At 32.5% G+C, this 24,038-nt stretch overlaps 1 protein-coding gene across 3 annotated transcripts in view; it reads right to left on the bottom strand.

The window, feature by feature from the left end:
* Klhl1 (kelch like family member 1) overlaps nt 1-24,038 on the bottom strand; it is a 411,513-nt gene that overhangs the window by 207,416 nt on the left and 180,059 nt on the right. For all 3 annotated transcript variants that reach the window (XM_074043248.1, XM_074043250.1, XM_074043249.1), the window contains one exon: nt 22,392-22,588. In XM_074043248.1, coding sequence (XP_073899349.1) covers nt 22,392-22,588 — 197 coding nt within the window. The remainder of the gene's footprint in view (nt 1-22,391; nt 22,589-24,038) is intronic.

Raw genomic sequence — 24,038 nt, 5'->3', positions numbered from 1 at the left:
TGTAGCTGTGATTATAGTTGTAAAACACCATGCCTGGCTTGTTGGTTGAGATGCGATCTCACTAACATTTTTGCCTGGGCTGAAAACTGTGATTCTCTTGATCTCTGCCTCTTGAGCAACTGGGATTATAGGCATGAGTCATCAGACTTGAGTGATGTTTGCCTTTTTCATTTAGTCTAATTTTACTAGATTTGGTTACTTCTACTTCTTCAGAATTTATAGTGTGAGATTATTATAAGTATATATATCAAATTTAGAGGAAGTTTTCCTCCTTATGTGTTTTCCATTCTTTTGGAAGAGTTCCAAGAAAAGGATTATAAAAACAGTTTAATTTGACATGTCCTTAGAAAGCATTGGGATTTATATAAATTTATGACAGCTTTGAGATCTTCATATTAAGGTCATGTTCATGGATTGTGTTTTCATACATGTGTACATGGAAATTTCACAATGAAACTCTGTGTATAGCTATCTGAAACAAAATTTTTTTCTTTTCAAAAACAGAGAACAGAAAGGTAAAATAGGTCCTGTTTGTGGGTTGGTAACAGTGAGGGGGGGAAGATATAAGGAAAGGATGTAGAAAAGTGAATGTGCTAGAAATATTATGGACTCATGTATGAAAATGGAAAAATGAGACCTGCTGAAACTATTCCAGGAATGGGAGGGTGAGATAAAGGAGAATGATGGAGGGGGTGAATTCAACTATGTATATTGCATGAATTTTCTTGAATGTCACAGTGCACCCCAAGTACAGCAATAATATGATAATTAAAAAGAAAAAAATATCAGCTCAAAAGGTAGCAATGTAAGAGATTCTTTTTCATTGTTATATTTATATTTCATTCCTAAATATTCAGCAAAAATATCTGTTCATCTATTATCTCTGACACAAAATATCTCAGACATTAATTCCTCTTTGCATGCCTCATAAAGTAAAGTATGCACATGAAATACACGGGATTAGTAAATATACATTACTACTCAAAGCAGTAATGAATACTCTGCCTTACCTATTTAGTCTGTTTCTGAATAACAATTTGCCAACGCATGCTGTCTCAGCACCAACATGGCAGATAAAATGAAGAGGCTCCCATATGCTAAAATATAAATGATCTTTCTAACTAAATAACAGGGGACATATATTTCTTTTCCACAAGAAAATTTGGCTGGTAAAGACTTAAAGAGGGTTTCAAATACAATAGCATTTACCTTGAAATAAACTGAAAACCTCTTTCTTCAGTAAAAAGAAACCTTATAAATACTTTATGAGAAATTTATAAGATAAAGCTACCCAGCAGGTCAACTCACTCTTGTTGTCTTCACTGTGATTTATAATGCTGTATCGTTTATGAAATATTTTACTGTAGACATAGTTCTGTCCTCCATTGTGAGTAAGATAATGGGGCTCAATACACTGACCAGCCATGACTGAGATATCTCGAGTGATTATTTTCTACCTAAATTTTGTCATACATGTACCAAGAGTAGGCTTAATTTAAATAAACCATGGTTATTACTTCTGAAATTACTTTATAGTGTTCTAAATCCACAAAATTTGTTCACATCAAACTCGAAGTGAAGACAAGTCTCCAAAATCGTAAGCCTCTCCCTATTTTTACCTTTTCTAAGTATTTTGAGGGATTTCCCCGTTCCTCTTATGCATTGACTTGAAAATTTATTTATTCAAATAAAGCATTTTTTCCTCAAATTTTAGGTGACCTAGGTTAATAGCCTGTACTTAAAAATAATAACTAATGTTAGTGAGAAATTAGGGACAAATAATACACATACAAGTAATAAGATCTGAAATGAATGTAAAAAGAAAGTTATATGAAAATATAGGAAAACAATCTTTTGGTGAGAATAGTGGGTATGGTAGCAATGGATATACTTAGCATACTGAAGTTCAGGATTAAAAATTAAATGGAAAACGTGGGGGAGCTCAGGGGAAAGGGTTAAAGCACTCTTGGTAGAATGAGAATAATTTGAAAGGACATAGAATTGTGAAATATCATGGAATGTGGACAGTTGCAAATATTTGGCATGGTGGAATACCAAGTATTACAGGGGCATGTTACTGGAAAAGTTGGTAAGCATTAGATATAAGAAGAGTAAAGGCTAAGAGCTTGTATTTGTAGATTATGGGAACCTCTAAGGACTGTAGAGCAGAAATAGATTTAATCAGATTTGAATTTATGAAAAGTAATCACATGATTTAAGAAAAATAGATAATAAAATATTTTATCTGTACTGGAAACTAATTTAATACAGCTTCTATATAGCTCAAGAACAATCTAAACCAAACAGCCTATTTTTAGGAACACTAACATATTTGGTAACTATTACAAATAATCAACATATTACAAACACAGAATTTTACTTTCAAAGGGTAGTTTTAACCACTGAGGGAAAGACAAAATGTCAAAGAATAAACAGGTGGAAAAATAGTGAATAAACTGTACCTCTTAAATAGGATAGTACTTTTGTGGGCCACTATTTGTGATTTATAACAGTAACATAGGTTCTAAATCTCAAACGTTATATAATACAACACCTGAAATTGAATAAACAAAATGTTATTTTTATATAAAAAATTATAAATGGACTTTAGCATTACATAATAAAATATTTAAATAAATTAGATAAGAGAGAAGACAGGAGAACATTTCAAGTGAGAAAGAATGAGAGAGGGTTATGAACTCTAGGTTGGGTAGAAGAAGTCAGGTACTATAAGGGAGAAAGAAAAGTAAGTGTGGCTGCAGCAAAATTCAAAGTCATAAGGACACTCAAAAAAGAAAATGTTCCTTAGTGCTAAAGACTTACAGAAAACTAAAGGAGAAAAATACAACTGGGATTTTACAGTCTGGGTTTATTTGTTAACTTTTCAAATTTTTTTCACTGTAGTGTTGGGTGGGGGTATATTGTGGCATTTACAAAAGCTCTTACAATATATCAAATGTATCATGATTGCATTCACCCTCCACCGCTCTCTTTTATTCCCCCTCACCCCATTGCTTGAATTGCGTCAACAGCTATCATTTTTTTCATTTGCATATGTGTGTACACAATATTTGCACTATATTCACCTCCCACACACTTTCCCAACCTCTTTCCCCCTCCCATTGGTACCACTCCCACCACCCAGGCAGGACCTGTTTCACTCTCCTGTTCATTGATTTTGTAAAAGAAAAACAAACATTTTGTTTGATTAAGATAGTTACATAAGGAGTTTCCTTGTGACATTTGCATGTATTTATGTATTATAACCTGAATTGGTTCATCTGCTCTATTTTTCTTCTTTTTACCTTAGTCCCCTTCTTATGGTGTTTTCAACAGGGTTAAAAATTCCACATTCACTCTTTATGTATAGAGTGTACATCAACTATATCCCTTTTTCTACGCCAACTTTTCTTTTTTCTCTTCTTTTCTTCTCTACCTCCTCCACACTCACCACTCATGAAGTCAATTATACCAACTTTACACATTACCTTCCTATCCTTCTACAATTGCTGACAACAGCACCCTCCCCCACAACAACGAAAAGACACATTTACACCTTACTACCCTGAAACCCCTCCACCTCACACCTCTTCTCCCCCTCGCTCCATCACCTTTCCCTGCCCCCCTTCTAGCACCATCATTTTAATTGACCAATTACCTATCTCTATGCAAACAACTGCTATCTCCCCAATACTCACTATTTATAAGTGACTTCAGTCTTCTTAAACTTGGATTAACATACTTCTGTATTCTCATTCATGAAAGAGACATCACACACTATTTGGTGTGTGTTCAACATGTATATGTGAGTTCTGGTTTTTATTTTTCCCTGGAGTCATGTATTAATTTTTTGAAAATGTATACCCAGTTTTTTATAATTCAACCAGATACTTTTATTCCTCATGTAGCAGTAGCAAGTTAATGCTAAATAAGAAATTTGAAATTAGCTTATACCCAACTAGATATAGAATATTATCATAATATATTTTGGAATTAATTTCCTACTATTCTAGGGATTGTCTAGTTTTCTATAATCTTTCAAGTAATTTTTGATCAGAATATGAAGATGTGGGGACTTACTGTGACCTAAAGTTTATACATAATTTTGTATCCTTTCCCTTCTTTCACTTAATAAAAAATTTGATGGATCCCAATTTTTTCTGTTGTACATCAACTATCTATCACTATAAATTTGTTTAGAACTGGTAACAGCAAATGGTCTGCTTTGGCATCTGAATAGGTCTGTGTTTTGTCCTCCGGGTAATAGCTTTCAAATGATGATTCCATTTAAGACTCAGATCACACAAACCTCACAAATCGATTTTTGGACTTATTCAGTGGATTTCCTGTTCTCTGTTATATAGTATATCTTATGATGTGAGTACAGGTGTGGGGAGGAAGAAAGAGGAGAAGGTGAAGAGAGGGCAAATCACTGTTCCTTGATTCTTGATGGTCTCAAAATCCCTGGGAAGTATAATCTCCAATTAAACATGATCAAAAATATTTACAGCCAAATAAGATGAATTATCTCCTTTCATTCCATTCTCATTTTTATTCAATCATAGTAATTCAAAGATTAAATTGTAAATAGAACAGAGATGTTGAAAGAAAGAAAAATACGCTGATTAGATGATTTCATTCCAAAGAAAAAATTGACAGCTTAGGAAACGAGTTATTTAACAGAAAAAAACAAAAACAAAACACTTTGTAACAAAAAAGGGCTGTGACTCAGAAGTCAAGTGAAAAAGGAGGAATGCTTACTTTTCCAGGATAGAAGTAAGTCTCAGTGTGACAATAACAATATAATAAACTGGTGTTAGCTTGCACTGTACATCTCTTAAGGTATTTTACATATATTGTTCATATTTGATGTCTACTGAAATAATTCTTCTAAGAATTTTCCTTAATATATGCCTTCTTCAATGCTTTTCAAGCTCACTTTTGAAAAATTATCTTCACCTTTAGATAACTCAATTATCCAATAATATAATAATATTGAAGCCTTTTTATTTATTTTTTTGATGGGACTGGGGTTTGCAAGTGCAAAGCAGGTGCTCTGCCTTTTGAGCCATAACTTCAGCACATTGTGTTCTGCCATTTGGAGATGGGGTCGCACCAATTATTTGCCCAGGCTGGCCTCAAACCTTGACTGGCTTGATTTCAGCCTTCTAAGCAGCTAGGATTACATGAGCCACCAGAACTTATTAGTAAACACTGTTGATAAATATTGGCTAATACTTATACATTAGGCTAAAATTCAAGAAAAAAATTAATTAACTATATAGTTATGGGGAACACACTTAACCTTATTGTGTCTCTATTTTCTCATCTTCAAGATGAGAGTAATAATTTTATTTATCTCACAGGGATGTTACACTACTATATAAAGTAATTTATGCAAAGCATAGGGAAAGTCTCCAATAACTGGTAACTGCTATCATCCTGTGTTAAGACCTTAGCATCTTAGAAATAATATAAATATTTCTTTTTTTATGGTAGATCAACAGTTTAATATGTTAGATATAATAAATATAAATATAATTAAAGAAAACTTATATTAAGTGTATTATGTAATAAATATATAATTAAAATCAACTATTTGCCAATTAGTTTGCATACATGAACATCTATATTTGTGCATATGGATATTTATATTTATTACATGAGTGTGTGTATTATTTTAGTGAAAGTGAATATGAATTTAAATGTTATCACTATTTCAAACTACGCCCTCCCTGGTCCCATGAAGGGACTAATCCATATGCTTTATTTGGCTAAAAATATGGTGAGAATATTTTCCTGTTTCATCATCTTTGTTTTGTCATTTTAGTTGAAAGGAACAATTCTGACTTCTTCTCCAAAATAATAAATAATAATAAACTACCATTTAATCATAAATAGTTAAGTGAATTTGAATTTTCTAGTCTATCTAAGATATGCATGAAAAGAAACAAATATAAAACACACTTGAATTTATGGTTAAGCATAAGGACTCATCACTAAACTATTATTTTTGAACAATGATAAAATACTCAAATACAACATTCATACATTAATTAATAAGTGGTGAGCCTCTTTTAAATCAGTCTTTAAAACAAGTTCATGTTCTTTTAAATCTTGCACCAATAAAAGTGTGGGTCTCTTTTCAAGACAGTCTATGGAACAAGTTCAATTGCATTAAAGTTTACATAATATTTTATAAATTATAAACATCATTTCAATTAGCATTGAAGCTTTTTAGTTTGATTGTGGACACATTTAAAAATATCTTCAATCCATGTTGTGGTTTGAACTCCATATTCCAAAGGTGGTATAATGTGCCAAAAACACACCAATGGAAAATTCAGGGATGACTCTACAGTTCGAGCTATTCATTTATTTCCTTATATTTTGAAAAAGGAATGAAAGTTATGGAAAAGTTACTTTAAGGGAATGAAACATTTTAAAATTATAATATTAAAACCTAATCTTTATAGAAAAATATTTGAAATTATTCTAATAGTACAAGTTACAGAAAATAATTGTCATAAAAATACTATATTTTTAAAAAGCTATGTAGCATCTATAAAATAAGAATATGTATTATCTGAGAATTTGAAGAAAATTCTTGAGATGTTGGGAAAAGTATTAGTAAATTTTAACTGAAATTTTTGTCAGGACATCCTGGCAGAACTATCAGTAAGATAAATAAATGGGTAGAAAAATTTTCATTGAATAATCTTGAAATAATTAAGATATTAGTTCGATTAATGATAGAATCAATAAGAGAAATACTTAATAAATTAGACAAAAAAGTATAAAATCTATTCTCTGGTAACTAAACAACACTGTTGAAAAAAATTCCAGAAACTATCTAAATAAGTAGAAAATATCTCATATCCATGGATCAGAATAATGAATGTTGCTAAGATGACAGTACTATTCAAATTGATTGATAGACTCAATGTAAACGCTATCAAAATTCTCAGCTGGTTTATTTGCAGAAATTGACAAACTGCTCATCAATAAAAATGCAAGGGACCAAAAATAGCTAAATATTTTAGAAAAGAATAAAATTATAAAACTCATACTTGTCAAATTCACAATTTATTAATATTTGATTTAGAGCAAATCAGATTATGGTACTTTTATAAGGACAAACATAGAGAAAATGGAAAAAAATTGAGAGAACTAAATTCTCACATTTAGAGCAAACTGAGTTTTGACAGGGGAACAAAAAATTTAGTGAGGAAGGAATAATCTCTTCTAGATATGATGCTTGAACACAAGGATATCCACAAGCCAAAGAGCAAGTTTGGACCCCTACCTCACACCATATAAAATTAACCCGAGAAACTAAAGAACTAAATGTATGAGATAAAAATCATAAAATTCAGATGGAAACTGATGTAACTTTGAGTTGATCACTGCTTTCTTAAATATGATACCAAAATCACAAGCAATAAAAGAATAAAATAAATAAATTGGACATAATCAAATTTAAAGACATTTATTATTAAAGAACTTCACCATGAAGTGATAAGATAATTCCTAGAATGGAAGAAAATATTTGAAAATCTTAATTGATAAGGAACTTGTGTCAAGAATATTTTCAAATAAACTTTTACAACTCAGTAATTAAAAAACAAACAATCCAATTAAAAATAAGCCAAATATTTGAACAGACAATTCTCTGAAGAAATGCATACAACTGTTCAAGAACCACATTAAAAGAGACTTAACTGCATTTGTCACCAGGGGAATGCAAATCAAAACCTAAAGAAGCCATTTCACACCCACTAGGTTCAACAAGAATATTAATAAACATTTTTTGAAAGGATGTAAAAAAACTGACACACACTCAGCTTCCTTAGATAACAGTCTAATAGTCCCATAAAATTCTAAAGAGACTGACCATATGACCATTTCGCACCTAGTATATCAAAGTAAATGCAAATTTATGTCCATATAGAAACTTGAATATGAATGTTCATTGCTGCATTACTCATAATATTCCATAGTATAAGCAACTCACACATCTACCAACTGATGAGTGGGTAAATAAAATGGAGTATTTACATACAAATCAAATGTTATTTCACAATAAAAGAAAATGAAGCAGTGACGTATTGTACAATAGGTATGAGTCCTGAAAATATATGGTAAGTGAAAGAAGTCACTCTCAAACAGTCATATATTTTATAATTTCATTTCTATGAGAAATTTCCATGAGTTTATTGCTTAAATGTTAGTGAGGTTGGAGTAAAATGGAGAAGTAAATAAAAGTCTCTTTTTGAAATGAAAAAGAATGTTCTAAAATAGGATTTAAACACAGGGCTTTGCGTTTGCTAAGCAGGTGCTCTGCAACCTAAGCCTCGCCCCCAGCCTTCTTCTGCTTTACTTATTTTTTGGATAAGAACTCATGTTTTATTGTCAGGGGTAATGCTCTAACAAAACCCTCCTGGTCTCTTCCTTCTAGGTACCTGAAATTATAGGACTGTCCCACACATCTGGCCCTAGATTTCTTTCTGTGGAATCTATTTATCAACATTGTTTGATAGTGGACTATTGATGAATAGAGTACTGATGACTGACCTGTGTTATCCCTGCTTTCCCAAGCTGCCTCTTGGGGTTGGCAAGTTTTTATTTGTTGATTTATCAGAATTTGATTTTAAATTTTGGCCTATATCCTGAAATTTCATTCACTTACAGCTCTATTGTCTGTTCTGTCAGAGAAGTATTTACTCTGAGAAGTTTATAGACATAGGGTTTTCTGGATCAAGTTATTATCAAGCTTTATTTGTATCTAAAACTGTAATACATCACTCATTTCTGCCTTTTTGAAATAGAATTGATAGGGCTGGTGGAGTGGCTCAAGTGCTAAAGTGCCTACCTGAAATAGAATTGAGTAATAATTCTCAGGCTATTTTATGACCTTAAAAAGTGAAAAAGAAAGAGCATCATTTTATTATGATGAATTTCAAGTGAGTTCAATCAAATTGTTCACTTTTGATTCTAAATGCTCTTGTAAAATAATTTTCCTTCCTGTGCCAAGTAATATTTCTGTCCAGTGAAGCCTATGCCATGACAGATCATGAACTTTCCTTTTGTATGGAAGCTGGTGGTTCAAATGCACATCACATCAATGCCTACTTGAAAGTCAAGCTTTAGTCTTTGAGAATAGTTGAAAATCTTGAGGTTTTAATACTTAATGACATCCTACCCTATAGTCATTCTGAGTAATGAAGAAAATGCAATTCGTTATAATTTCCTTCAAAAGAAGAAATTACAGGATTCATCCCAAGCAGTATGTTTCAGTAGCAGCAAGCATAAGTAATGAAGATAATATAGATTATGTTTTGCTTGCTTGTTTCTATTTCTGTATTAGATACATAAAAATTTAAAATAAGAAGTCAATATGACAATAGTTAATAGTTCAAGTGTACCTTATATGATCTGTGAAAATTTTGAAATTTTAAAACATCTTATGATTACCCATTTTTATGAACAATCTTTATGCTTTTATATATCACTTTAAAAGAAACAAAAAGTTATTTAAACTAAGGTTGTTATAAAGCACAGTACCTGAAAACACAGATTTTTTTCTGGTAATATATTTAGTCAACTTTAGTACAGATATTTATTTGTGTATACAAATTTATAAATATGTATTTTAATCAGTGTTGACATATAATAAACTTAAATACTTCAATTTTCTTTCAGTTCAACTATAACATATTTATTTGAAAAGTATCTTCTACATTTCATGTTTTCTACTATCACTCAATTCTTTGGTCATTATAATTTTTTTATTTATATGCATGAAGTAAAATAACAACACTACTTTATAAATCTATAATTAATTTACTTTCTTTTCAAATAGAACTGGAGATTAAACTAAATTCCGTCTCTACTCATGTATTTGCAAATCTCTGTTTTTTTTTACTATTGTCCCAATTAAAACGCAAATTTTTATCAAGACATGCTTACAATTTGACCAGGTATGCTGGTACAAGCAGTAATCTCACCTACTTGGCAGGTAGAGATCAAGAGGATCAAATGTCAAGAACAGGTCAGGCAAAAAGTTAGTGAGACCTCCATCTTAACAAACAATACATGTGTAGTGGTATGCAAAGAGTCTCACCTACTCAAACATATCTGAGAAATAACTAATTCAAAAAACATGGGCTTGCAGAATGACTCAAATTGCAGTTCACCTGCCTACAAGGTAGGGGATCCTGAGTTCACACTTCTCTACCAAAAAAAGTATTTTGAAAGACTTACAATAATGTAATATCTAGCTTGTTTCTTTATGCAGTCTTGAATCAGTCTATGTTGATACTGATAAAATAGTCAATTATGATTTAAAATATTCACTCTTCATTATTTTGAAGAAATCAGTCCTTTATTTTAAATTATGTCATTAATGGAACTAATGTATCTCTTCTATATTGTTCAAATTACCACTGTTTTATGTATAAAACACCTAATAATTATATAAGTGCTCATTGGAATCAATCTAAAATATAATATTTACCAAAGTTACTTTGGTCCAGATCTGAATGTTATTTTTTGAAGTTTTGTCCACTTCTGTCTTCTATGATCCAACAATTTTCATGACATGCTACTTTATTCCATCTGCAATTGTATGAAGACAGAGTGCATTCCCGACTTCATTTATTCTTTCAAACATTGTTCATTGTATGCTTAAAATGAGAAAGGTGAGCAAGGCAGATGTAGCTCCTAGCAACATGTGATGTACCAATCTACCTGTAGGCAGAGCTTTAGTATATTTAGAAAAATTTATGATCTGGGGGATACTTCTGATACCATATTAGGAGTTACTGTTCCTTGAGTTTTTCTGTAAACCTTTATGTAGAGGTGGAGATGCTTCATCTCTATCCTACCCTGTGCACAAAGGGCAGACTGGTTTTCCCCCAGGCAAAGATTGATTTATCATGTTTTTTTAAACTATAAACAATCCTTCTCTCTTTTCCTTTACTTTAAAAATTACTATAATAGATCTTAAGAATAAATATAATACTTAATAGAAAAGCAACATTAAAACAATTTAAAAGCAAAACATAAAAAGAAATTAATTCCATAATATGTATTTCATCAGATATAAAAATATTCTGAACCATTATTTTATGATACAAAAATTATAGCAAAATGAGAACTTCCTATGCATAAAATTTGTATCCCTTTTCTCATTAGAGAAAAGCAAATAATTGACTTCATTTATAAGACTGATTATAAAATCAAAAGAGCCTGTAGAAAAATTTCTTGCTTTCTTTCCTTATGATATGTCAGAGGAAAACATTTAGACTATTTAAATAATGAAAAGATATACTTTATCACAGACGGAAATTTTACATATAAAATGATTGAAATCAGGTAGATCCCTACCTACTTTGAAATTACTATAAAAATTCTTTAAATATATAGTTATGGGAAAATTTTAAACATTAGTGTCCTTTCTTGAAATCTTATTAGTTATATTACTGGTCAGGCAAGAGATATACATCAACATTAAGAAAATTTGGATTTTCTGAACAATGAAGAAAAGATAATACATTTTAATAGAAGGCTATATGTATTTGAGTGCTGTTTTATATACTTCTGTACTATATTTCTGCATTTAAAAATAGTTCAGTCAGAGAAATGAAATTGTAAAAATCCAAAGAAGGAAACAAAGTAAGTACAATGCCTTTTGAGTGGCTGAATATTATAATCATCTTTATAATTAACATCAACACAACTAATTGTGCACTTATTTTTCTTCTTCTGTAGTGCTGGGAAGCATACTCAAAGCCCTGCACATTCTGACTAGTGCTCTACCACTGAACTACATCCGAGACAGTGTCTCCTCATATACCTTTACTGGTCTCAAACTATCCTTCTGCTTCCATCTCCTTAGTGTTAGAATTATAGGCCTGTGCCACCCTGTCCAGTAGGGATATGTTTTTTAATGGAATGAACATAAAAACCTGTAAATGAGGCATATTTGAACAGCACCTGAACAGAAGAAATGGACTCTATTACATACTCTGTACAATTGTGTTGAATTAGTATTTGAAATCTTCGCTAAAGCACATCTAACTGCAACAATCACATTGTTCTATAAGGCTGAATTGCAGTTATAGTATTAAATAAGCATTTGTTATAATATTACTATTTTACTATCAATTTGCCCAGTGAAATCTGAATATCCTATTGGCACATCAATGTTTTACCTATTCACTAAAATCAACATCCACCTTTAGAAGAAGTCTTTATCAAAGTTTCTAATATAGAACAAAAGTAAACATTGCCTGTCAAGAGCATTCATCGTGTTCTAGGGCAGTATGCGTAGTCATGGATACATAACTAGATTGATTCTGACAATCATAAAAATTTAAAGACGTAGTCAATTTAATTTACAGACATAGCAAGTTAAGAAAAACAAAAACAAAGGAATGAGAAGAAGCTCTTTATGCAGGTTTCCCTGTGATTTCTTAGTACTTGTGATCATTAGTGGTCCTCCAAACTTCTCACTGTACTCATCCTGATACCTTCTTTTCCAGTCAATTTATAAAGAAATAGTGAAAGGTGAATTTTGTTAATTTTCAAGTTAGCAATTATGTAAACTTATTATTCAGATCATTTATAAATATTATGCATAAAATGAATAGTACAAAGTGCTGAGTGAAGATAAAGACATTAAAATCGATTTTGGTACTGTATTAAATGATGGTCTTAGAAAAATATGAGTAAAGTGATCTTTATTTTTGTGACTGAGAAAAGCAAGGGAGTTTAAAGTTAAAATTCATTCATTCCTCCAAAGGAAAGTAATCTATTTATTGGGAAAGTTATTGGTAAAGATAAAAGACATGCTTCTAGCTAGAAACCATGAGGAATGTCAGGTATTTCAAAACCATGAACAGAAACCATATTAATAAAATCTGTCCTTTTTCTCAGGCATTGCTCTAATGAGTCTGAAGAGCAGATGAAAGATGTACAGAGAAGAATTTTTAGTATTATTTGGGTGAAGGGCAGCTACTCTGGAAGGCTTCATGCTTCAGGTATTACATGCCACCTTTCAAGGGTACTGACGAACAAAGTAGACTTTAATTAATCAGATTGTCACTCCTTCTGCCTCTAGCACAAACCTGGTGAAATGTTGCAGGCCATGCTGGTAGCACTGGACAAAAAGTGAAAGTAAAGTGAATGGGGAAATAGAAAAAACAGACAAAACTTGAGGAACAAAATCTTTATTTATTTTTTTTTTTTTCATTTTTCTTTTATTATTCATATGTGCATACAAGGCTTGGTTCATTTCTCCCCTTTGCCCCCACCCCCTCCCTTACCACCCACTCCGCCCCCTCCCTCTCCCCACCCCAATACCCAGCAGAAACTATTTTGCCCTTATTTCTAATTTTGTTGTAGAGAGAGTATAAGCAATAATAAGAAGGAACAAGGGTTTTTGCTGGTTGAGATAAGGATAGCTATACAGGGCATTGACTCACATTGATTTCCTGTGTGTGGGTGTTACCTTCTAGGTTAATTCTTTTTGATCTAACCTTTTCTCGAGTACCTGTTCCCCTTTTCCTATGAGGAACAAAATCTTCATTGAGTTCATTGGTTACATCTATATTTGAGGTTTGTCTGAAGAAATCCAAGTTTGTGTTTTGAATATCAGAAAACTGATCAGTTATCAGTGAAAAGTAACCACTTTATATTCAGTATTGTATCTGGGAGATCAGAAAATTTGAACTAAGACAGTACATAGTAGGTTTAATCCCTCATTGTAGCATATTTTTATCTATTGACTCAGGTAAATTATTTAGTATTCCTGAACCATAGTTTATCATCTGTAGAATGGATATGGAATATGTATAACAAGGATTTTAAAATGAAAAAGTTAAAAAATATATTTAGCATTTAGAACATTGCTTAGTATATATTATACTCAACTGGTGGCACAGCAAGCACCAGTATTGGCATGAATTGCCTTTGTTAGAACTGCATCTTAAAGCCAAACAAAATAGTAGAAGACAGTTACTTCACAGTCTCTTTTCTAGCCCTCTCTCAATATTTGTTTGTAAAGTACTAAGTACTAGTTCTCATTTTTTTAATTATTATTATTTTTTATTCATATGTGCAACATTATTTGGGTCATTTCTCCCCTCTGGCCCCCTCCGCCACCAGTTCCAGGCAGGTCCTGTTCTGCCTTTATCACTAGTTTTGTTGAAGAAAAGAGACAAGCCTAATAAGAAAGACAAAGTGTTCATTTTTGACCTTGACTTTTGTCATCACATCATGTAAGTCTGACCAGTCTTAAAATTAAAGCTTGACCCTATTTGCAGAAAAAACTTTCAATATATGACATTATACTCAATATAATGACTCAAATCCTTAACAAAGTCTCCACTGCACTGTAAAATTTGGTACTACCTGAGGATACCACCTCATAAACCACCTCACTTCCCTTCCCTCCCACCATCTAATCCTACTTGAGTTCCCTTAAAAAAATGAAACTCCTTGCCAACCACTAATCACTGATACTTTGACATATCTATTTCCCTCTGTCATAAACATTCTTTAGCCAGCTCTTCCCCTATTTCCCCTAACTTGAAGGGCAATATCAAGTCCATTTAGTTCACCCTTGCATGGTGCCCTCTTGCTATAGTACTTGGTGCATAGTAGTCAACAGTATTGCATTCCTTTACTTTTTTGTTCAATAATGAATATAACAGACAACCATTTGTCTAGGCACTTAAGCTACAGAAATTTAAAAATTACAACCCAAAAAGTACTACATAAATGGGACAAGTAGACAGCAGCAACAAGAACAGCAAAAATGTATGTAAAATATAGAACCAAGAATTAATTTATAGTCTTAAGAATATAAAGCAGTATAAGGCAATAAAATTTTGAAATCAGGTTCACTTTGTATAGGATACTCAGATACTTTATATAGGATACTCTGTAGAAGTGACATTTGAGTAGAGATCTGAATGAGACAGAGAGAAAGGGATATTAATATTTGGTAGAAAAGTACTTCTGGCAGAGGGAAGTAAGAGCAAGCACAAAGAGCTTCAAGTGATACTATGCTGACATATTTAAACAAAGATATTAAGAAAATCATTAAGGCTGGAATTGTATGAAAAGGAAAAGAATGGCAGAAAATGTAATCATAAAGGATGTCTGAGTCGAAGGATATGTACTTTGTTTTCTTTATTGTTGTGCTGGATGAGGGTACATTGTGGTATTTAAAAGTTTCTTCTAAATGTATTAAATATACAATACTTGAAATCACCACTTCCACCACGCTCCTTTAACACCTTCTCCCGATTTCTGGAACAGTTTCAACAGGTGTCATTTTTGCATTTACCTACATGTTTATATATTTTTTGCACTGTATTCACCCTCTTACCCCCTTTCTCCTGTACCTCCCCCCACCCAATGGTTCCATACCACTCTCTTCTGCCCAGCAGGACCTGTTCCACCATCCTGTTCTCTGCTTTTGTAGAAGAAAAAAGATAAAAGATAAAAAAGAAAAACATGGAGTTTTTGTTAGTTTGAAATAAAGGCAGCTACACAGGGTGTTGTCTTCTGTTGGCTCCACACATATATGTATTACTACCCCAATTGATTCATCTCCTCTAATACTTTTCACTCTAGTGCCCTTCCCATGGTGGCCCCAGTCAGTTTGAGATTTCTATATCCATTCTTGTTCAGAGAGCACATCAACCACATTCAAGTTCTTGGTTTCCTTCCTTTTGCCCTATTTCTCCATGAATGACCTCTGTTTAGTGTGACCAATGTCCCATAATATTGGTAAAATTGTTTTAGTTCTATATACCTGAATTTTGGCCTTCTGAGACTGGCTAACTTCACATAACTTCTCCATTTCCATCCATTTACCTGCAAATGACAAAATTTCACTCTTCTTTATAGCTGTGTTAAAATTCAATTGTCTATATATTACATTTTCTTCATCCATTCATCAGTATTGGGGCATCTTAGCTGTTTCTATAGCTTGGCTATTGTGAATAGCGCTGCAATAAACATGGGTGTGCAAGTACCTTTGTTGTAAGCGGACCCACATTCCTTCAGGTATATTCCTAGGAGTGATATTGCTCAATCATAAGGCAGCTCTATTTTTAGTTTTTCAAGGGGCCTTAATACTGTTTTCCACAGTGGTTATACTAGTTTACATTTCCACCAGTGGTGTATGAGGGGTCCTTTTTCCAACATCCTTACCAACATTTGTTGTTGTTTGTGTTCTTGACGATAGCTATTTTAACAGGAATGAGGTAGAATCTTAACGTTGTTTTGATTTCCATTTCCTTCATGGCCAGGGATGGTGTTTTTCAACCATTTGGACTTCTTCCATTGAAAAGCCTCTGTTCAGTTCATTTGTCCATTTCCTTAATGGGTCATTGATTTTTTGGGAGTTTAGTTTTTTGAGCTCCCCTTTTATTATGGTTATCAGTCCCTTGTCTGATGTATAGCTAACAAATATTTTCTCCCTTTCTCTGGGTTGTCTCTTCAATTTAGAGACCATTTCTTTAGTTGTATAGAAACTTTTTAATTTGATGTAGTCCCATTTGTCAATCCTTTCTCTTAGTTGCTGAACTATTTCAGTTCCACTGAGGAAGTCATTGCCTACGTGTAGTGCATACAGTTTATTCCTTGCTCTTCCCTGTACTAGCTTCAAGGTTTCAGGTTTGATATTAAGGTCCTTAATCCATTTTGAGTTGATATAAGCACAGGGTAATAAACATGGATCTAGTTTCAGTTTTCTGCAGGCAGATAACCACTTTTCCCCAACGTTTGTTGAAGAGCCTGTCTTTTCTCCATTGTATGTTTTTGGCATCATTGTCAAAAATAAGGTGGGCATAGCTGTGTGGATTTATATCCGGGTCCTCTATTCTTTTCCACTTGTCTTCGTATCTATTTTTGTGCCAGTACCATGCTGTTTTTATTGCTATGGCTCTATAGTATAGTTTGAAGTCAGGTATTGTGATACCTCCAGCACTGCTCTTTTTGCTCAGTATTGCCTTGGCTATTCGTGGTCTCTTGTGTTTCCAAATGAACTTTATGGCAGATTTTTCAATCTCTGTGATGAAAGTCATTGAGACTTTAAACATGTAGATTGCTTTTGCATTAAACATGTAGATTGCTTTTGGTAGTAGAGTTATTTTTACTATGTTTTTTCTACCTATCCATGAGCATGGGAGCTCTTTCCACATTCTGTAGTATTCTTCAACTTCTTTCTTCAGTGGTTTGTAGTTTTCCTTTTAGAGGTCATGCACATCCTTTGTTACATTTACTCCTAGGTATTTTAATTTTTTTGAGGCTATTGTCAATGGAATTGTTTTCCTTTATTCTTCCTCAATCTGTTCATCGTTGTATTGAAAGACTTCCGATTTTTGTAAGTTGACTTTTGTATCCAGCTACTTTGCTATAACTGTTTATAGCATATAGGAGTTTTTTGGTGGAATTTTTTTGTTAGGACATCTGTGATAGGGATAGTTTGACCTCTTCCTTACCTATTTGTATTCTTTTTTTTCTTCTTACGCTCTTATTGCTCTGGCTGGGAATTTCAACAGTATATAGAAAAGGAGAAGGGATAGTGGGCACCATGTCTCCTTCCTGACTTTAGGAGAAATGGCTTCAATTTTCCCCCATTAAGTATGATGTTGGCTATGGGTCTGTCATATATAGCCTTTATTATGTTGTGGTACATTCCTTCTATTTTCAGTTTTATCAGAGCTTTTATCATGAAATTTCATCGAAAACTTTTTCTCATTTATTGAGATGATCAAGTGGTTTTGGCTTTGCTTCTGCTAATATGCTTTATTACAGTCAATGATTTGCATTATGTTGCAGCATCCCTGCATCCCTAGCGTGAAACCCATTTGATCATGTTGTATGATCCTTATGATAGTTACTGAATTTGGTTTCCCATTTTTTTACTGAGGAATTTTGCATCTTTGTTCATTAAAGAGATATTCCATTAATTCTCTCTTTTGTTGTTGTTGTTGTTGTGTCATTGCCCGTTTTGGGGATGAGTGTAATACTGACTTCATGGAATAAGTTTGGCCACATTTCTTTTCTTCCTATTTTGTGGAATTGAGTGAATAAATTTGAGATTGCTGAGAGTCATAATCCCTAAAGAATAACCTATGTGAATTAATTTATTACAATTTACTAGACACTAGATGAAAATGTCACATGCAAGACTTGCTCTCTCTCATGTAAGAATCTGCAATATATTTGTGAAGATTAGTCACAAAGAGAGAAAAAAAATCAGAAATGGTGATGCATATATGCAATCCTAGCACTCAGGAGAAATTGTCAGGAGGATCTCATGTTTGAGGCCACTTGAACTACATAGAGAGATCTTGCCTCAAAAAAAAAAAAAAAGCCAAGATCTGGAGTATAGATCAGTGGTAAAAAAAGCACTTGCCTACCATATGTGAGTCCCTGGCTTCCACCCCTTGTACCAACACAGAAGATAAATCATTATTTGATGAACTTGAATTTTATGATGAAATCACATAATTCCCAGAAAAGGAAAAAGTACTAAAATTTCAAATGGGGAAGAAGATGTCATAAGAAGTTTAAAGGCATCTTTTGGCATAGATGAATTTAAACTGTAAACTGGGGGATTGATTCGAATTTGATAGCAGGGAGTCTGACAAGTGAAATATTGGAGTAAAGTAAAAGGGAAAGGATTACTCAGCCCACCGTTTGATGAGATCAATTTCATTTAACTTTAAGGAAAGTTCCCAGACTGTATTTGAACCGCAGATGTAGAGGACCAGGTTAATGACAATGTGGACTTTGAACCTGCTATGTGGAATATAGTGTTGGATTAGGAAAACAAAACTACTCTGTGTTCTAACAGGGAAAAATTGTGAATAGGAAACTGAGGTTTGAATAGCTATTAACAGGCTGTGGAAAATGAAGCTCAGAAATCATTTTTTAGTAATGAGCTCAACCTTTAGTTGACTGTGAATTGTCCTCAGAAGCACTCTGCAAAGGCAATGCTTGTCTCAAAAACTTCCAGAGAGTGAGCTCCAATAAATTGTTTGCAAATGCAACAATAAAGGAAATAGATTTGAAAGGCTCTCTTGGAAGTTATTTACCTACGTATGTGCTTACAGATGCTTTGGAGAATAATGCATTTTCTTCTTCCATGGTTGCCTATTCTAACAAACTAAAATCCAGAACCAGATGGAGAAATGAAGTTCTAAGCTTCTTCTCCAAAAGGCAGAGTTGCTATTGAAGGTAAGTGGCAATGATTACTATTACGTCTAAACAATCCAAAAAAGAAGAAAAGATCAGGATAGTGAAACATACAGGAATTTTGATCAATCTTTATCTAAAGAAGACTAAATCTAAAATTATGCTTTCAGAGAATGATAGTCAACAATATGGAAATACATTGCCTTTGTGCGGGTTGTATGTGTGTATAGTGGTACATACAACAAGGTTATTGAATAAGAGAGGTTAGGAAGGAAAGGATAAGAGAAAATAAAAAAGAGGGATAAACTGACCAAAGAGCAGCATATTCATATTTGACGACCATTGAGAAACCCCTTAGAGCACTGACTTCAGAATTAAAACTGAAGGACAGGACTATAAAATGTGTCACCTGAGGGAGTGGGTACCTGAGGGAAGGGAGAGGGTAAATGGAAGGGATAAAGGGGATGAATATGGTTGATGTATTTTATATGCACATATAAAATAGAACAATAAAATTGAAATTGTTTAAGTAAGGAAAGGAGGAAGAGGGAGAGAATTGATGGGAGCATATCTAACCAATGCATAATGTGAGCGTATTCAGAAATGTCACAATGAATTCCCCTATCAATTATTGTAAACTAAAAAATGTTTTGATAATAAATATGCAACTTTTCTGCATATGACATGATTAAAAAACACTTTCCATTCTTGTAATTCTCATCTGTTTTCGTCACTCTTTACTGCTTTTAAAATGTGATATTCAGAATTAAGCAAAGGTATCGAAATGAAATCTAACAGAGTGAACGGTGACTATTTCCTTCAATGAGTTTGGTCTTTATATTCATGCAACCAAAGCTTAAATTGATGTTTTTGAATAAGCTTCACACTTCTGCCTACTACTTGGCTTGCAGCCAAAATTTTCCAGTATTTTGCACATGAACCACTGCCAAGCTGGGTCACCTTCCCTGAATAGATTTGAAAATGATTCACACAACATTAATAGCCATGCCTAAATAAGTGAACAAAATTTCCAAAGGGAAGACAGTAAATGATGTAGATCACAAAGCAATACAGATAGCAAGTTAAGGTCTCGGGCTTTGAAGATCAAACTTGCATCTGAATAATTTTAGCAAGGAAAGTGGAAATTAAACAAGAAAAATGTTATTTATTTAATAAAAACTCAATAAAACTTTGAGCCAATAAAAACATTAATTCCATTGCAGTGGTGGTAGAAAAACTGTGAGGTAGGCTACTAAACCAGTAAAAATGAGAAGATAGCACAACAGTTTTGCTTTCAAAGAACAGATAGAATTGATTAGGTAAAGACAAACGCTTGAGTAGGCAGGGATCACAGGCAAATATATGGTGACAAATTATAATATCAGAAGCAAAACATTAATTTTAAAATGTTGGAACCAAGGGAAAGAAAAACATCTAGGAAGATAACTACATAGTGAAATTTCTCTTCTAAAATAGTCACAGTGAACAAGTACAGGATATTTGAGCTTTATATTTTCAACAGAATGAACAGAATGTACAATCATTTAAGTTTCATCACATATGACACAATACGGAGTTATTGAGAATATCAAATATAAACTCCAAAGGACCTGGAGTGTCTTAGCTAGAAGTCCTGAATATTTTGGTTTTAAGTATATTTTCATGTAGAGTATACATTTTTAAAAAGTCTCTAAAAATAGCATTACTTTTGTGTGAAAAATTGTAAAAGAGTCCAAGCAGCTGTGAGGAAAAAATTTTTATTACTAAATTAATAATGTCAAACTAGACCAGAAGGGACCATTATCCCTCTGGATATGGAAGTATATTATTCTTTGGGTTGGCTAAGCCAAGAGCTTCTGATTGTGATGAAATGTGCCTAATTAAATGACAGAAGTTGATATTTTGATTGATGAATTATTTGTTTACATTGATTTTGTATGGTTCATATAATTTTAAAATTAGTACCATGCTCTGTCAACAAATATTTCCAAAAAAAAATTGAAAATAGAGCTGCAAATCATAAATGTCCTTTTTATTTCTATATTTTCACCTATGTACTTACAGTTTTAAAGGAATAAAGAATCAAATTAAAATATATTGAAAATCTAAGAATATTGATTAAAGTGGTTCACTCTTATTAATGATTTGAAAAATAATTAAGTTTCAAAGTGTAAGTTTTGAAATAAATAGGTAACATAGACCTGATGAATTTTTCTCTCAAGTTGGAAAGGAAACATTCTATAAAGCTTCATAATTGCTTTTTACCAAAAATAATAAAAAAAACATTAAAAATATAATACTGAAATATATGACTAACATTGATAAAAAGTTTACTCTGTATGAAAAAAATACATTACATGCTTTTAGAATAATTATTTCTAGTATATGAAAAATGTTTATTTCAAACTTTTTGAACTGCTTATTCTATTCTAGTACTCAGGTTAAAAAACATCATAAAAGGTCAATATTTGAAGAATACAATTTAGTGACTTTTTGAAATATGCACACATGTGCAGTGAAAATCAGAGATAAAAATATAAAATTAGATTAAGCTATTTTAACATTAATTACTGAGTGCCATTCACTCATTTTATCTTTTGAATTATGCAAATAGTATGGAAAGTCAAATTCATAAAAATGTAGATGAACTGTTTTATATATCTAAATATTTTCCCTTAATATATAAGTTTATGAGTATGAGAATCTAATATTAACTCTACAAATAAACTCCATAAAAATCTGTAAGATTTTTCTCCACATATCATGTGGGCACAGCTGTACAAAATATAACATGCTATGGTGAGGTAGCTGAAGGAAAAATTCAGGAGAAAAGATAAAATATATGGCAGCTGGGATAATTGATATAAATAGATACAATAGGAACAATTCATTAAAATAAGTTTACACAACTCTTAAAATCCAAAATAGTCAATATCTATACTGTTGGTGAATAAGTAAATAGAGCCATAAAATATGAGATACATTGCTAATGTTTTTACATTGAGATTATTAAATATTATGATGATAAATTCCATAATATCCAATAATAAAAGTGTGAGAGCATAAAAACTCATTGTTTGCTTATAAAGTTTGACATTATCATCATAGTATTAACTTCCATTTTGGTAATGCAGTACAAATCTGTATTACTTAATTCTGGATTTCCTTACCATGGTGTAGCTGTGGGCCACCTTCATCAGCTCAATACATCCTTGGGCGTCTGCAAAAGCCCGGATTCCTAGACAGTTGGAAGGATGCAGAAGCTTCATGAGGAAGTGACAGCACACTTCCACTACTTGGGGAAGCTGAAGAAGGCATGCAGCAGCAAGAAGGTTTTCAATAGTGTCTTCTTTCAATTCCAAGCAACCTAATGGTAGGTGAAAGAGAATTAGGGAACTGGTTTTATTTATTTATTTTGACTTTGGGGAGTGAACTCAGGACCCCACACTTGCTAGGCAGACACTTTACCTCTTAAATTATGCCTCTAACTTTTTTCTTTCACTTGTTTTTCAGTTAGGGTTGTACCTTTTTTTTTTTCTTACTAATTTAGTTTTATTTGTTTATACTTTACTTTTATTATTATTGTACATTTACAAAATTTCTTACAATTTATCATAGTTGAAATTACCTCCTCTATCATTTTACTTTTCTCCTTTTCTCCAGGAATAGTTCCAACAGGTCTCATTTTTCCACTTACATACATTTGTACAGAATATTTCCAACACATTCACCCTCCTACAGCTTTTCGTTATATCCTCCCCCTTCCACTGGTACCACTTCCCACACAGGACCTAATTTACCTTCTTGTTCTCTTTTTGCAAACAAATGACAATTTTGTTTGTTTAAGATAGCTATACAGAGTGTTTCATTGTGACATTTCCAAGTATATATGTATTATAACCTGGATTGGTTCATTCCCTCTACTTTTCTCCTTTCTACCTTAGTCCTCTTCTTACGGTGATCTTAACAGGTTTTAAAATTCTGTATTCATTCTTGCATAGAAAGAAGATCAACCATATTCACCTTATTAATTTCCTTCTTTTACCCTCCTTCTATGTGACCTCCCCTTAGTGTAAACTGTTTTTCATAATCTTGCTTGTGTTTGTATAGTGTCTATATTCCACATATGAGAGAAAACATGACCTTTGGTCTTCTGAAGATGAATTTAGCCAGGCTAGTTCCATTCAGTTTCCTGTAAACCACAAAATTTCATTGTTCTTTATGACTGAATAAAATTCCATTGTACATAAATACCATATTTTCTTAATCCATTCATCAGTAGTGGGGCATCTTGGCTGTTTCCAAAGTTTAGCTATAGTGAATAATGTTACAATAAACATGGGTGTGCGGTGCCTTCCTTCTAACTTGACTTACATTCCTTGAGGCGTAGTCCTAGCAGTGATATTTCTGGATCATATGGTGGTTCTGTTTTTAGTTTTTTTGAGGAATTTCCATACTGTTTTCTATAGTGTTTGTATTAATTTACATTCCTATCAACAGTGTATAAGGGTTCCCTTTTCTCCACATCCTCGCCAATATTTCTTCTTGTTTGTGTTCTTGATGTGTGCTGGTACCATGCTGTTCTTATTGCTACATATTTGCAGTATAGTTTGAAGTTGGCTATTGTGATACCTTTAGTGTTGTTCATTTTACTTAGTGTTGCCTTGACTTTTTGTAGTTGTTTGTGCTTCCAATAAATTTGGGGATGATTTTTCAATTTCTGTGATGAATGTCTTTGGAATTTTGATGGAAATTGCACTGAACATGTAGATTGCTTTTTGTTATATAGCCACTTTCACAATATTGATTCTATCAAT

This window comes from Castor canadensis, chromosome 10 (assembly GCF_047511655.1).
Source record: "Castor canadensis chromosome 10, mCasCan1.hap1v2, whole genome shotgun sequence".
NCBI lineage: Eukaryota > Metazoa > Chordata > Mammalia > Rodentia > Castoridae > Castor > Castor canadensis.
Note: the sequence above shows the minus strand (reverse complement) of the source record. Positions and strands in the feature narration are given on the sequence as shown.